Raw genomic sequence first — 15,556 nt, forward strand, 5'->3', positions numbered from 1 at the left:
TGCAATCGTTCAATGTTTAGCAACACAGGTATGCCATAGCTAAGAAATATATACCACTAAAGATCCCCAAGCAGAGTTTCTTTTTGAAGAGATGCCAAGACATTTGCTACAGTTATCCTTAAATTTAATTTGTCTAATGAATGGAACAATATTCCAAGCTTTCAGCTCTCTGCTTCACCTTGAACTAAAGCCACATCTGGTCATGGATGATTTCACCAATTCCTTCGTCCAACCTCGTACACTCAGTTGGAGATGGAGAGCATCAAGGATTTCTTTTAAACTCTGGGGATTTCAATGTCTTGAACAAGGATTGCCCTAAAAGAAGAATTGCTGGCACAGATCATATGCCATCATTCAATGTTTAGCAAAACAAGTATCCCATAGCTAAAAAAAATGTAATCCACTTAGAGGATCCCTATATAGAGCTTTGCACCACTGTCAACGTATTTCCATTTAAATAGATGCGGAGACATTTAATAGTTATCCTTAAGTTTAATTTAACAAATGAATGGAGGAATATACCAAGTTTTCAACTCTTTGTTTCATCTTGAACTACAGCCACATCTGGTCATGGATGATTTCGCTGATATCTGCCGACAACCTCATACAATTAATGTCTGCTATGAACAGGATTACTTGTGAATGTTAACAAGTTTCACTTGATTGCAGATGGACAGCATCCATGATTCATGGTATCTTTGTTCACCTTCGTACACCACACACTAGCTCCTGAGAGTTATCACTGTCCTGTAGAACTATAGATTGGATACCTCAACACTCAATGAGTTGAGTTGAGTACATGGCGCTTGCTTAACAGACAGGTCATGCACAAATGTAGAGGGGTTCAGTAGGGCTAAATTCTGGAGTAGCAAATCACTGTCACCTATTATCATTTTTTGTTTGAGTCTGATAAAGTAACAGCTGATAATGTATAGTCAGCATGAATGTCTAAGAGTAGTGCTATTAAGAAGTTATTTATGGCCAAATGCACTGTTAACATGTCAATGCATTTTCTATTATTTTGTCAATTCACAAAAATGTAAAAATTAAAAAAAAATGCGTTTTCAATGAGTAGGTATAGGAGGAGATTTGAGCGCAAGTATGAAAATGGTGGATTTTACAAGCTGATTTATTTTAATGACATCCAATTATTTTATAAAGAGCAATAATTACCATACTCTATAGCGCCATGAGACCTTCACGGGTGAGTAGTTGCACTATACAAAATCTTGATTGACTGATATTGGCCTGAATCTATGAAAGGCAGTGTTAACAAATGTTTTGGCCAAGGGAAAGTTTATCTGCCCTCCCGGGCTGTTTCATAGAGAACATATTTACCACTTAAAGGACATACATACAGAAAGAGATATGTTTATTTATATATGTGTGTTGGGAGAAGAAAACAAGTTACTTACCTGTAACTTTAGTTCCCCAGTATTGGTAACTTTCATAGATTCCCATGCTTTGTATCATTCCCCGTCATCGGAATGGGAGTCTCTGTAACAAAAATACCATAGCTGTAGGTACAAAAGACAAAAGAAAAAGGCCTAGGCCTCATTCCCTTTTGTAGCATATCACCCTCTTTGTGTAAAAGAGACCAAACTTTGGCATCAGCCAATCAGAAGTGCCTCACCCCTTAGAACCTTCCTGAAGGAACCTCAGAGCCTCAGATTTTCGTAGCCGTTGTGTACTTAGACACCATATCTGTTGTAGGCTGAGCTTTCCTCGGGGAGGCGGGTGGGCGCATGGGAATCTATGAAAGTTACCAATACTGGGGAACTAAAGTTACAGGTAAGTAACTTCTTTTCTTACCCCAGTATTGGAACTTTCATAGATTCCCATGCTTTGTATCATAGTAGCAAGCAGTTGGCAAGATAATCACATTTTGCATCATAAATTATAGCACTAGGCAACATGACATAAAATACAAAATGTGAAAGACGGAAGGTGGGAAAGAAAGGAAAGCTCACCATCAGTGGAAGAGGTTCCTCAGGACAGCCTGTCCTACTGCCGCATCATCTTGTTGCAAGGATTCCAAGCAGTAATGCTTGGTAAAGGTTTGAACGCTGCTCCAGGTAGCAGCTCTGCAAATGTCTTTAATCTGTACCCCCGCGAAGAGGGCTGTTGAAGAAGCCACGGATCTCGTGGAATGTGCCCGGATCTTTCCAGTTAGAGGTTTTCCTGCAGCCTTGTGACAATGTAGAATGGCACTTGTGATCCATCTTGAAACACCCTGTTTGGATAGCGGAAGGCCCTTACCAGGACCTCCGAAGACGACAAATAATTGTGAAGATTTTCGAAAACCTTTAGTACGTTCTAAATAGAATTTCAAGCATTGCTGCACATCCAATGAATGCAATGCTCTTTCTGCTGGAGTAGAAGGTTGAGGAAAGAACGCCTTCAGAATGACCGGTTCATTCAAGTGGAAATCCGAGGGAACCTTAGGCACGAACCTAGGATTAGTTCTCATGATCACAGTGTTTCTTTTGAATTGAAGGAAAGGTTCTTGGATGGTTAAAGCCTGTAATTCTCCAAAACGCCTAGCCGACGTGAGAGCAAGGAGGAGAGACAATTTCCACGAAAGATATTTCATGTCAGAACCATGGATTGGTTCAAATGGACCCTTCATGAGTTGAGAAAGGACTAGATTTAACTGCCATGTAGGAGGGGGCGGTCGCATTGGTGGATAGACCCTGAACAAGCCCTTAAGAAATTGCTTGATAATCCTGGAAGACCCAAGGAATGCCCAAATTCTGTCCTTCTGAACCTTGACAAACCAGCCAAATGGACCTTAATTGATGAATGGGCTAGTCCCAACTTAGCCAAGGACAGCAGATAAGGTAGGATCTGATGAGGCCTGGAATTGAAAGGATCAATGCTTTCTTTCTTACACCAGCAACAAAATCTTTTCCACATAAGGAGGTAAGTCCTGTTCGTTGAAGGAGCCCTTGCCTGGGACAGAACCTCCGTAATCTCTTTTGATAAGGGCAGGTTCATAAACTCTCGCTGCTCAGGAGCCATGCAGTCAGGTGTAACGACTGTAGATCTGGGTGCCAAATTTGTCCATCGGACATCATGAGAAGATCCGGCAGAATCCTCAAAGGAACGGGAGGAGCTATCGACAACAGATGGAGCTCCGTGTACCAGAACTGCCTCGGCCAAGCCGGGGCTATTAGGATCATCCTGCACAGCTCCACCTTGATTTTCCTGATAAGTCGTGGTATCAGAGGAATGGGAGGAAAAGCGTAAACAAATGTCCTCGACCATGCTACCGAAAGCGCACTTCCCAGTGAACCTTGATGGTGAAGCCTGCTTGCGCAAGACCGGCATTTCTTGTTGGTCGGAGTGGCAAAGAGATCGATCTCCGGTCTGCCCCACTGGCTGAAGATCTCTTCCAAAACTGTCTGATTCAATTCCCACTCGTGGCTGACTGAGGATGACCTGCTCAGCCTGTCGGCGTTTTCGTTTAGGATCCCTGGTAAGTGTTCTGCCTTCAGTGATATCCTCTGAAGGATTGCCCATTCCCAGATCTGTTGAGCTTCTTGCGACAAAGGACAAGATCTGGTTCCTCCTTCCTGGTTCACATAGTGCATGGCCGTGGTGTTGTCCGTCCTGATCAGCACTTGCAAACCTTCTAGGCGAGGAAGAAAAGCTTGCAGAGCCAGTCTTATCGCTCTTAGTTCTAAAAGGTTGATGTGGAGATTTTAATCCTGGGGCGACCAATGCCCGCTGACATGTAGGTCTTGCATCACTGCTCCCCAACCCTCCAACGACGCGTCCGTTGTCACTACATGTGGGGACGGGTCGCTTACGAAGGATAAACCTTGGGACAAGTTGCTTTGATCTGTCCACCACAAGGTCGCGTCTTTCATCCTCGGAGTGACCGTCACTATGTCCTCGAATGAACCGTGGACCTGTTGCCACTGATTGTCCAGTTCTTCCTGCAGAGGACGCATTCTGAGTCTGCAATGGGGAATCAGTGGAATTCACGATGAAATCACCCCCAGTAGGGATTTGTATCGGCGTACTGAAAGACACCTTCTTGCCCGTAAGTCCCGAGCCAAGGTCTGTAATTTTTCCCTCCTTTCCAGAGTAGGGAAGGCTCCTGAGAGGTTTGAATCCAAGAGGGCCCCCAGGAAGCGAGCCTTTCTTGACGGGACCAAAGAGGACTTCTCGTTGTTTAGAGTGAGGCCTAGATTCTGGAACAGATTCGTACAAGCTTGAACAGCCTCTAGCGCTGCCTCCCTGGACGGAGCTTTCAGGAACCAGTCGTCCAGGTAGGGGAAGACTTGGAAATGGTTCCTTCGCAGGAAAGCTGCTACTGGCGCCAGCACCTTTGTAAAAATTCTCGGGCTGAGCGGAGTCCAAAGGGTAAAACCCTGAATTGAAAAAGGCTCTTGGCTACTGTGAATCGCAGAAACCTTCTGTGTGCTGGGTGTATCGGAACATGGAAAGACGCATCCTCGAGATCGAGCGTGGCCATGAAATCTCCCGGATTGATGAGCTTCAAGATGTCCTGGAGAGAGACCATCCGGAAAGAAAGGGAGATGAGATAGGTGTTTAGCTCCCTGAGGTCTAAAATGGGGCGCCATTTTTCTTGCGTTTTTCTCACCAGGAAGAACCTGGAATAAAATCCCTGTCCCCCTTGGTTTGAGGGAACCGGCTCTATCGCTCCCTTCCGGAGCATTTGTTGGACTTCGAGCCGCAGGAGACGCTGGTGTTTCGATGGAATGGCTGCCGGGGGCTTGGGTGGAGGGACTTGCGTGAATTCCAAAGTATGCCCTTTCCGAATGATGTTGAGCACCCAACGGTCCGATGTTATTTTGGACCAGTTTTGAAGGTATTTGGTGACCCTGCCTCCAACTAATGATTTATAGAAGTAGGGTCCAGTAGGAAGAGCCAGGAGGCCGCTATTGGCGCTTGGACGAGTCCCGTCCTCGTCCAGCCTGCTTTCCCTTATTGTAAGGTCTGGAGTAGTTCGTCGACTGGCCTTGACGCTGTTGATAGGGTTGTCGGTATTGTTGGGAACCTGAGACCGTGGAGGAGTAGCGCTGTTGTGTGAAGGACCCTCTATAGGTACCACCTCTGCCTCTGGCTCCTTTAAAGGGAGACTTGCGGTATTGAAGGGTCCCTAAGGACCTGGCAGTCTCCGTATCCTTCTTAATTTCTTGAAGGGTATCATCGATGACTTTGCCAAACAATGCCTCACCATCAAAAGGCAGATCAAGGACCTTGTTCTGGATCTCAGGCCGGAACCAAGTCGCTTTGAGCCATCCTTGGCGGCGGAGGACTGCCGCCCCAGCTAGGGATCGAAACGATGTGGTTACAATATCCATTGCACAATCAATGATTTCCATTGAAGTCGCTTCTCCCTCCTACAGGATCTTCTTTGCCTCAGATGTAGACTCCGGAGGCAGCTGGTCAATGTACAGGGCGATATTGCACCTAAGCTGGCGGTCATATCTCCCCAAGATCGCCAGAGCATTAGCGGCCCGTACTAGTAAACTCGCCATGGAAGAGAACCTCTTCCCCGCATTGTCCAATCTCCGCCCTTCTTTGTCCGGTGGAGCTGTTAAGGGAGCAGAGGGGTTACGGGATTTTCTCTGCGCAGCCTGCGAGATAACAGAATCTGGTCTTGGATGACCCGTCAAGGCTGCGGGACCCCCATCAGGTGCCTTATATTTCTTGTCCAGACGCGGTGGCACAGGGACCACCGTCGCCGGGTTCTTCATGGCCTTACGGCCCTCCTTCCACAAATGATCCACAATAGGGATGGACCTTGTCGATTTCCTAAAAGGCTCCTTGAAATCGTATAGAAAACAATCACTAGTAACCTTAGGCATGGCCAATTTGAATCTGCCCGCCGCTCTCTCCATCAACTGATGAAAACCCCGAATGTTCGCTGGCGGGGAATCCGCTGGATCTGGGACTGGTGAAGCAGGATTCTCAATGATATACTCGTCATAGTCCGTATTCGGAACAGAGTCATGATCCGACCGCTAGTCCTCATCCGAGGAATCATCATTGCCCTCCTGCAGCCCGGAGGAATCTTGTTGGAAGGATGTCTGAGGCGGAGGTGAAACTTGAGCCTGTAAAGATGGTGTCACTGGTGAGGGCGAAAATACTGCCGGTGTAGCTGATGCTGCCGGGACATGAAGTGGCCTATTCGCCCTAGATCTATAGTCTTGCAGCATGTTATGCAAGTCTTGGAGAAACGAAGATGGCACCGTCACCATATCCTGGCCCGAACGATGTTGTGACTGGGCCGTTTGATGATAACCACTCTCCTCTTGGACGTATTCACCCTCAGAGTCCGTCTCCTGGCACTTGACCAGAAGTTGGGAGGGACTATTGGCATAACTGAAAGTGTCCTGGTCGTCATCCTCTGACTCCCCTTCTTGTAATAGCATAGTTGGTAGAAGGGGGGACACACTCCTCGGAGAAGTCATCTCTGGCGTGATTTTCGTCAGAGAAATGGTAATCCTTTTCTCAGAGGATAATATCGTCGACGGTTCCGTCGTCGACGGTTGTACATGCGTCGTCGAGATCGGGGTCGCCGACGAGGAAACTGTGGGCACACTAGCCGTCGTCATTGTCCGAGTTGTCGTCGTTGGTGCCCTCGTCGACGAGACTGTCGTCGACGCCATCGTCGTCACCACCGTCGACGTCGTCACCATCGTCGTTGGTGACACTGTAACCTTCGTCGTCGGCGCCTTAGTCGTCGGCGCCTTCGTCGTCGGCACCTTCGTCGTCGGCACCTTCGTCGTCGGCGAAATCTTCGTCGTCGACGTCATCTTCGTCGTCGGCGCCATCTCCGTCAACGTTGACGCACCTGCCGTCGACGGTACCTTCGTCGACGAAACTCCCATCGACGCCACAGTCGACGATAACAATCTCGAATCCGATTTTTTCGTCGACGGAACCTCCGCCGTCGACGTCATCGAGGACTTAGAGCTCCTCTCAGAAGATTGAGAAGAAGGTTTTTTGAAGGCTGAGGTAGTCTTCTGACCTTTTGAAGGCGTAACAGGACCCACTTTCTCCTTTTCACTTCTGTGAGGAGATTTGCTGGGACCCTGGCTCTCAGACTCACTGGGGGTCTTTTTAGAGGCCTTAGAAGGTCTTTCCATAGAAGGGGAAGGAGAACCCCTACCCCTCTTCACTGACCTTCTTGATGAAGACATCGATGCTGCATCCTCACTGTCACTAGAGACAGTATCTTTTCTGGACTTCAGCTACTGGAGCCATGTCAAGAGTCTAGCCTCACGGTCCCGGAGGGTCTTGGTTGAGAAGGTGGGACAGATCTTGCAGTCAGCAGCCTGGTGGTCAGGATAGAGGCAATAGATGCAGTCCTTGTGCCTATCCTCCACAAAAAGCCTTTTCTTGCCACAGGTGGAACAAGGCTTGAAAAGGGCCTTTTTCTTCTCCATTTTACTCATCCTGGAAGTTACTCAGAAATCCTGAAGAGAATCTAAAAGATTCTGAAGAAAATATCCAAAGTAATTCCTTAGAAAAGTAGAGGTTGAGCAGAGCTCACAGGAGACTCCCTAAGCACAACGTGCGGTAGAAAATCTAAGGCTCTGAGGTTCCTTCAGGAAGGTTCTAAGGGGTGAGGCACTTCTGATTGGCTGATGCCAAAGTTTGGTCTCTTTTACACAAAGAGGGTGATATGCTACAAAAGGGAATGAGGCCTAGGCCTTTTTCCTTTGTCTTTTGTACCTACAGCTATGGTATTTTTGTTACCGAGACTCCCATTCCGACGACGGGGAATGATACAAAGCATGGAAATCTATGAAAGTTCCAATACTGGGGTAATTAGATAGTTGCCATGGTCCCGAAATATATTATTTAAGGTGGTATTTGACATCAACAGAGGATTTATACTTACCGGATTATTATTTTACATCACTGTTTTTATTTAAATCTCCGAAAAGCAATTTTGATTCACCTGAATAAGAAAGTTCTCACATGAGAAAACCTTTCCATATTTCCTTTGAGAAACAAACACAAGACATTACCTTAGGTAAAGTACCACTTTGCTTCTTTAAGGCAGAAAATGTCAGTTCATGCAATAAGAGTCCTTGTTCCTACTATACGTACATATGACATAGAAGCTCATGAAGTTATTCATATCTACTGCTAATACATTGTCGATTTCTCTCTTAGGCGTCCACTACAATCAATCGTGGATCAGAGCCAATCAGTTTTGCAGAAACATGCTGCTCGTGCCCAGGATGGATTTCAAACACAGCAAGATGGACCTCAGGCAAATGTCCCAATGGGGCTCAACTGTCTCCTTTTCTTCCACTCACATGAGAGGAAAAAAGCCCAGTGTGTCCACCCTTAATTACTCAGCAGAATGTAAAGAACTCAATTGTCAGTATTTTTTCAAAATATTTTTAATGAAAATCAGGATAGATGATTACTCTCTGGGTATATTATATGAAATGTATTTTAGCAAACATTACTTCTTTGGGGCTCACAATTTAGAGAAATATACTACTAAACCTCTTAACAAAACACAAAAGCCATCTCATATATTTGGCAAGTCAATGTAATTTTTTTTTGTTTGTCAACAGCAAGTCAATTTAATATCCACCAATGCTTGAAGCTGTTTCAGCATAATCTACTGTTCGTCTTTCCCTAATCAATAAATATATACAAAAATAAAGCAGTATAATAAATATTAAGGTCTGGTACATTAATTAAGTATTCCTTTAATATTTTCTGGTTGGTGGCATTCCCCAAACTACCTTAAAAGTTATTTTCCGATGCTAGACATTTATTAGTTGTGTTTTTCTAAATGCTTTTCTTTTTATATCGTGAAATGTTTCAAATGCATTATTTTGAATAGATTACAGATGTAAAATAGCAATGAGAATATAAAGACTAACATTTTATATGAAGATATTAAAACTGTCATTAAACTTACATGCTAGCTGAAAGTAAAGACACTGTTAACATTTATCATAAATGAGCTGCTTCATCTCAACTCACCTCTTGTTGGGAATTTTCATTGTCACCATTATTAACTGCGATCTTTGTATCCTCTAATGATAAAATGTTAAGAGTAGCTGTGGATTAAAATACATGGATGTTACCCATATATACGCAGTGTGCAAATTTAGCATATTCTACCAAATCGACAATAAAAGGTTATTAAATAAAGGGGCACAATCACAGGAAAAATAAACATTTTATGAATCATAAGTTACACTTACATTTTGTTTCCTAGAAAATAACTCTTCTTTGGATTCTATATATTCAGAAAAGGTATGCATAGAGATTCAACCATGAAACAGATTGAATGTCAAGGCGGGAAGGCTAAGCTAATGCATTACCTCCATAATTTCTCCAAGTCACAGCAGGAACTTCAAAGCACCGTAAAAACACAGAACACCCAGCTATCCCTTCTTTTGTTGTTGCTGCTCATAAAGGTTAGGTAGGTGGTCTGTCATCCCATTTGACTGCTTGAGATCTTTATAAGCACAATGCAGAAAGATTTTAGGGCCCGATGTAAATACCGAATTTTACCGATTCGGTATTCACAAATCGGTATTTTTACCGAATTATTTAACAAATCTGTAACATTCGGTAATTACCGAATCGGTATTTACCGATTCGGTAATTGCCATTGATTCCTATGGGCCTTGAGACCCATAGGAACCAATGGCAATTACCGAATCGGTAAAATTACCGAATTGGCAAGGAGGACAGGGTGTTGCACCCCTGATTCAGGCTTGTGTGCCATGTGACACACATACATGCCCTCAGGGCATGTATGTGTGTCACATGGCACAGGTGTACATGCACAGATATGCATGTACACAGGAATTCGTTATTTACCATCAAATAGTATTTGATGGTAAATAACGAATTCTGAAGGTTTTCAGTGCCACCTACATCACAAATTACCAATTCTGTAAATTTACAGATTCGGTAATTTACAGAATTGGTAAATTTACCCAATTAGTAATTTTAAGGCCCCCTACATCTGAAACTCCAAATACCGGTCGGTAACGGCCAAAATCGGCCGTTACCGACCGGTATTTGGACACCTACATCTGGCCCTTAATTCTTTAACCAGTGCTTCATTTGTGCCAGTGGATTCTGGTGCTTGGAGCCGCCACTTAATTGTCAGCACCGGCTCTAATGTCAGTCTACCACATGGTGGCACTGAATTGTTCATTTGAGATGAGCACAACAACCGTGTTTATTAAGTCAATATACATTCTAATGAATAATACTAGCCTCTCATGCCCTCATTATAACTTTGTGTAGCCTTAACATGTCTGAATTGTCACACTTGTAGGACTGTGAAGGTTAGGTGTTATGCTAGTACTGCCATTGGCAGCGCTGGCAGGATATGGGTGGTGCAGGCTGCAGTGGCCTTCCGAGAAGTCCTTGGCACTTACTATTTTACAAACTAAGCACTGTCAAAGGACGTTTGATCTATATGTACTCTGTAGGAGTTTTTATTTTGTTTTTCTGCCACTGATAGTTTGTATTATCATATAATAGTTCAAGAAGAGTATCATACTGTTATTACCTTTTGAGCAGCAGTGCTGCACTCGGTCTGTTTTCAACAGTTCTTTTTGAAGTTGAGCAATGTCCTGATGGGTTGTGCTAGGGTAAACTCTAGAAGAACTTCAATGTTTCTAGTGGGGATCGGTGCTCACAAGTTCCATGAATAGGTATGTGTGAACGTATACATTTTAAGCACGTATTGCAGCCATCTTTAAGGTTTGGGCGGTTCAACTTATGAAGTCAGGGTGCCGTTTCAGGTTCTCAGTCTAGTTGAACCTTTGATAGGAGGTCAAATATTGGTTATATTGACAACATTCAAGGACTAGCGTGTGTGAGGCATTTGCCAATTTTAAAAGACTTACCTTTCAGGCAATTTTAGAGCTCATAACACGATTATTGAACTATTGGTAATGGAAGATGTGGTAGATAAGGCGAGAAAAAAGGCAAAATAACTGAGGGCAGAATCAATAAGGCTGCATAATGAATTACTTTTTATACTGGTAAAAGAATGGAGAGAAGTATAAAGTTAAAACTAGGTTATTAGGGCACATTCAGTTGGAAGTTAATATGCATCACAGGCTTTTAGGGGGGGTGGAGGTTTGCAGAATATTTTAAGATTTGAAGATTGGTCTAGTGATTCAATGTTAGACATTTTATTTTTTTATTTAAAGCCTGTGGAGAGAACTGTGGAGTACGTGGGCTCAAGACTTCAAACACACATGAAGTCAGCCTCTAGCCTTGAAATAAAATGTAGATTGTCCATAGCTTAGCGGAAAGAAAACATTGATTTTATTAAAGAAACAGATGCTACATTAATCAGTCCCAGCTTTTCACTACCCATAAAGAATTATCTTTTTTGTTTCAGTACAAACGTAAAAGATCTGTAGCCAGAGGAGCAAGAAGATGCTCTGGAGGGTTTGCTTTTCATCTGGAAGCAGACGGAGAATCGATGATGAATGCCATTATTTCTGTTCGTTCACATCTTTAACCAGAAGGAAGAAGGCTGTGCATTCTATGTTTTTATAATACTTTTGAATGTTTGGTGGTCTAAATTCTTTTGATGTTGCTGCTGTGAGTGGGCACAATAGAGGAGGTAATAGCTTACCTTCTGTGTTTAATATGACCCAGGTTTTTTGCAGCACCAGATGTGGAAAATCTAAAGTGTCTGGGTTAAAATGCATATACTCTACATGGATACAGTTTTCTTTAAGGTGGAATCATTTGATGCACTCTGAACATTGGAGTTTTGAAGGGTTTTCCACAGTCAATGTGCATACGTCATCATTTTTAGCTTGATTGAGAAGTGGGGGGAAAGCTGAAAAATGGCTTCAGGAATCTTTTTTACTACGGATCACGTTACAACTTAGTGTGTGTTTTCTATTTTCCCAAATACAGATTACTCCACAGACTATTGCATACTGCAACCACTAGTTGTATATTTCCATATGTAGTATGTCATAGTGGCAGGTTTTCGTATGTCGAACCTATGAATCAGAATTTTAGAATTCTAATTCCAACTTCTTGTGGTCATAAGGGAAACATAAGAAATCAAATGTTTTATTAATTAGTTCATTTCAGAATGAAAACTATAGCAAATCATTATTACAAAGAAGGGAAATCAAAATAACTTATTTTTATTGGCAATAGGCACATTTATGGTGCAACAGCTCTATTATTTTAGCACAATCTTTCCAAGATATGCAAGATCATCTCATTAGCTTGGCAACAATAAGTAGTCATCCATAAAAGAAGAATGCCAACTTACCAGAAATAGAACCTTAGCAACTCTCTGAGGGCATTGTTTCTTCACCCCGTTACCACTAATTTTCTGAGCTTCCATTAGCAATAGTGAAAAGGCTACTTTCCTGTAACATCTGTTCGCCATTAAATTGACAACTGCGGAGGATGTGGGCAGCACTGTGGCTCCCACCCACAATAGTGAGTGATTATGTAGAGCTGCAAAGCTAGTAAAATAAAATTACAGAGCCCAACATGGGGATACAAACTGCTAATAGGTAAATATACGTTCTTGCATCCAGGGGGAAGGCAGACCTTTTGTGAATTTACAGCGCCACAAGCTAAAAACTGATTGCTGCAGGTAAGTAATATTTTCAGTTAGCAGCATGGGCTCCTGTACATTACAGACAGACCACAGACTGAAAAGCAGAGTACAACTTTTTAAGGTGATGACATGTAAATGTAAGAGGATACTGCTTAGAACAAAAATCTTTGATCATAATGTGGTCCACCAAAGCTTATTGGTGGGCGTGAACGGCCACACCATAGATTTTTAGTAAAAAATGTCAAGTAAAGACAAAGTAGCTCTATAGATGTATTATAATGTGATTTTGCCTACAAAAGCCATTGTCTCTCCTTGATTATGAGTACCATGTACTCCATGTTTAACATGCAGTGACATTCACCATTACGTAGCTGAGCGCACACAATTATAAACCACGCTGGACCTATTTGACAGAAGATCCCAAAATGGTTCAATTACCCCGATAGCAGATATGTGAATTACATAAAACATCTACTGCTTCTCACATATACACATATAAAGTGTGCAAAGACCTTTCAGCAAGAGACTGTGGGCCTGGGAAAGAGGTCAGCAATTCAATAGATTGACTGAAATAGAAAGGGGAGTCCATATTTGGCAACAAATGAGGATGTATGGCCATTACTAACTATTACAGGCCTGATTTAGAGGGTGAAGGGTGAAGTAAAGGCTGTCAGGGTGGTGGTTGACTTTGTCCATCACTCTGCCTGTACTCCACCTGCAAAACGTAAAGTTTACAGACGGCCTATTTTTACTGTCTCTCACCACTAATACATTCCTGCCGGTATCTGACAGTAAGAAAAAAAAAAAGAAAAACCATCCGAATGCCCACTCTGAAAAGGGTGGATGGTCCAATTGCTTACTTCAGATGGCCTATGATCCCTCAGGCTGTCAGAGAAAGGTTTATACCAAGACAGTACATTTTATCCCAGTAGTCTGCCCAACTCAGAATAGGATCGGTAGGCCAAGAGTTTGCGGGAGAGAACTCCATCGTAATTGCAACGATTTACCGTTTGCCAAACTCTAAATCAGGTCCTATCATCTTTTGCACTTGTATGAAATTGTATGTCGTTTGCTAACTCTACATACAAAAGCGATGGAGTTACACCACTTTCCAAGAGAGGAAATGAATAACAAGATTAGAGTGCTCCAAAGGCATTCCATCAATCTGATGAGGACTACATTGGAGGTTCCATGTAGGAGCTGAAGCTGCTCTGGGAGACATAAGCCTTTGTAACCCTTAAATAAAAGCCTTTGTAATGGGAATATGAAGAACAGAATGATGCTCTCTATTTCGAAGGTATCCAGTTCACTGCACACATACCGAGGAGTAAGCTAAACCAGCTTTCTACAAGTGTAACAATAGCAGACAATATCTTGCAGAGGTACATTTACCTGTATAACATGCTATATATAAGTAGGATTTCTCACTTACTTCAGAGTTTGCTTACTTTCTGGTGTCAAATCGCTAGGGTGAAGGGCTTGCGATTAGGATTAACTAGTTAGCCTTGACGCTGACTGGGCAAGTTAAGGCACAATGGCGGGGAATGGTGTTACTGTATGAACATCGCAAACAGAGGAAAGTACCCTGGTTGATGTGCCAATGCGCGGAGCTGAAAATGATCATCAGTGGTGCTTAGTGCATTTTGTGCAATAGGAATGGGATCCCTGGGAACAGGGCTAATGTGCATGAAGATGACATTTATCCACAGTGCCTGGTTTAGAGACTGGGAATACGAATACCTTGATGTAAACCTTTACCATCTTTCATTTGCTGAAGAGCAAAATACGCCTACCAATAGGGATGCTCAACAGTGAAAGTAATGGTTGAGAAGGAAATTGAAAAGTACACTTCCAGCACGTTTAAATGAAGCTTGTGTAACCAATGTCAAATTTGTGAGCCACTGTGCGCAGTTGCAGGTAATCCATGCTTCCCTGTTCTGAACGTAGTACACAGCGGTCATATTGTCTGTCTGAAACAAGACCATCTTGTTGTGCAGTTTTAAGTACTCTGTGATCCAATTGGGCCGACTTTAATTCCAAGACACTGATGTGATGAAGATGCTTTTGAGGGGACAACAGTCCCTGAATTGTAAATCTGCGCATGTGGGCCCTCCAACACTGTGAGGGATGCATCTGTGGTGAAGGTCATGTGTTTGCGGTTTGAAAAACATTCTGCCATGTAAAAGGTGTGACCTGTTCCACCACTGCAACTGGTAATGCTCCTAGTCTCCAAGTCTCCAATGTATTATGATCTTTATTTAGCTAAATACTCTTACAACAGATACATGCAGTATAATTAAGAATTGGTGCCAATGCAGTGTATGATATTATAATTCCCAACACTTTCTTTATCATCCTAGAGGATGTGACACCTGGTAAACATGAAGCGATATCAGAAACATCATCACTTCTTCTTCTGTTGAGTAGGTGACTGAATAAAGTATGGCCGGTACAAAGGTTAGGATCTGTTGAGTATGCAAGTGGATATTTTACATTGATTGTGAAGCCCAACTAGTGCAGAGTGATGATGAGTCAACACCTTTTACAACCAATTATTTAAGTAAGGAAAGACTTGCATTTGGCTGGCAGGAAATCTGGTAACTACTCATAAGGATGTGAAGACCCCAAAAAGGTAGAGCTTTGCGCCTGTATTGTATTCCATTTATCACAACCTTAGGAACTGTTAATGCAATGAATGCATTAGGATATAGAAGTAGGCCTCATTGATGTTGAGTGTACCCATGTAGACTCCCTCCTGCAATATAGGAATGGCATCTTGAAGAGTGGACATTCTAAAATGGATGGACGGGATGTACCAACTGAGTAGCGGTAAACCAAGGATACGTTGCATAGTTTTGTCCATCTTTAATAGAAATATGAAATGAGAACACACCCATTGCCATTGCTGATGTACTGTCTGCATTGCCCGTTTGGTCAGTAAAGCTGCCAATCCCCCAACAATAACAGAAC

General features: G+C 43.0%; 1 protein-coding gene across 1 annotated transcript in view; it reads right to left on the bottom strand.

Annotated features, from left to right (window-relative positions):
• The window catches only part of ANKRD26 (ankyrin repeat domain 26), a 969,942-nt gene that overhangs the window by 575,930 nt on the left and 378,456 nt on the right, over positions 1 to 15,556 (bottom strand). The window contains exon 19 of the mRNA XM_086919420.1: positions 8,995 to 9,071. Coding sequence (XP_086775546.1) covers positions 8,995 to 9,071 — 77 coding nt within the window. The remainder of the gene's footprint in view (positions 1 to 8,994; positions 9,072 to 15,556) is intronic.

Source organism: Lissotriton vulgaris, chromosome 1_1 (genome assembly GCF_964263255.1).
Source record: "Lissotriton vulgaris chromosome 1_1, aLisVul1.2, whole genome shotgun sequence".
Taxonomy (NCBI): domain Eukaryota; kingdom Metazoa; phylum Chordata; class Amphibia; order Caudata; family Salamandridae; genus Lissotriton; species Lissotriton vulgaris.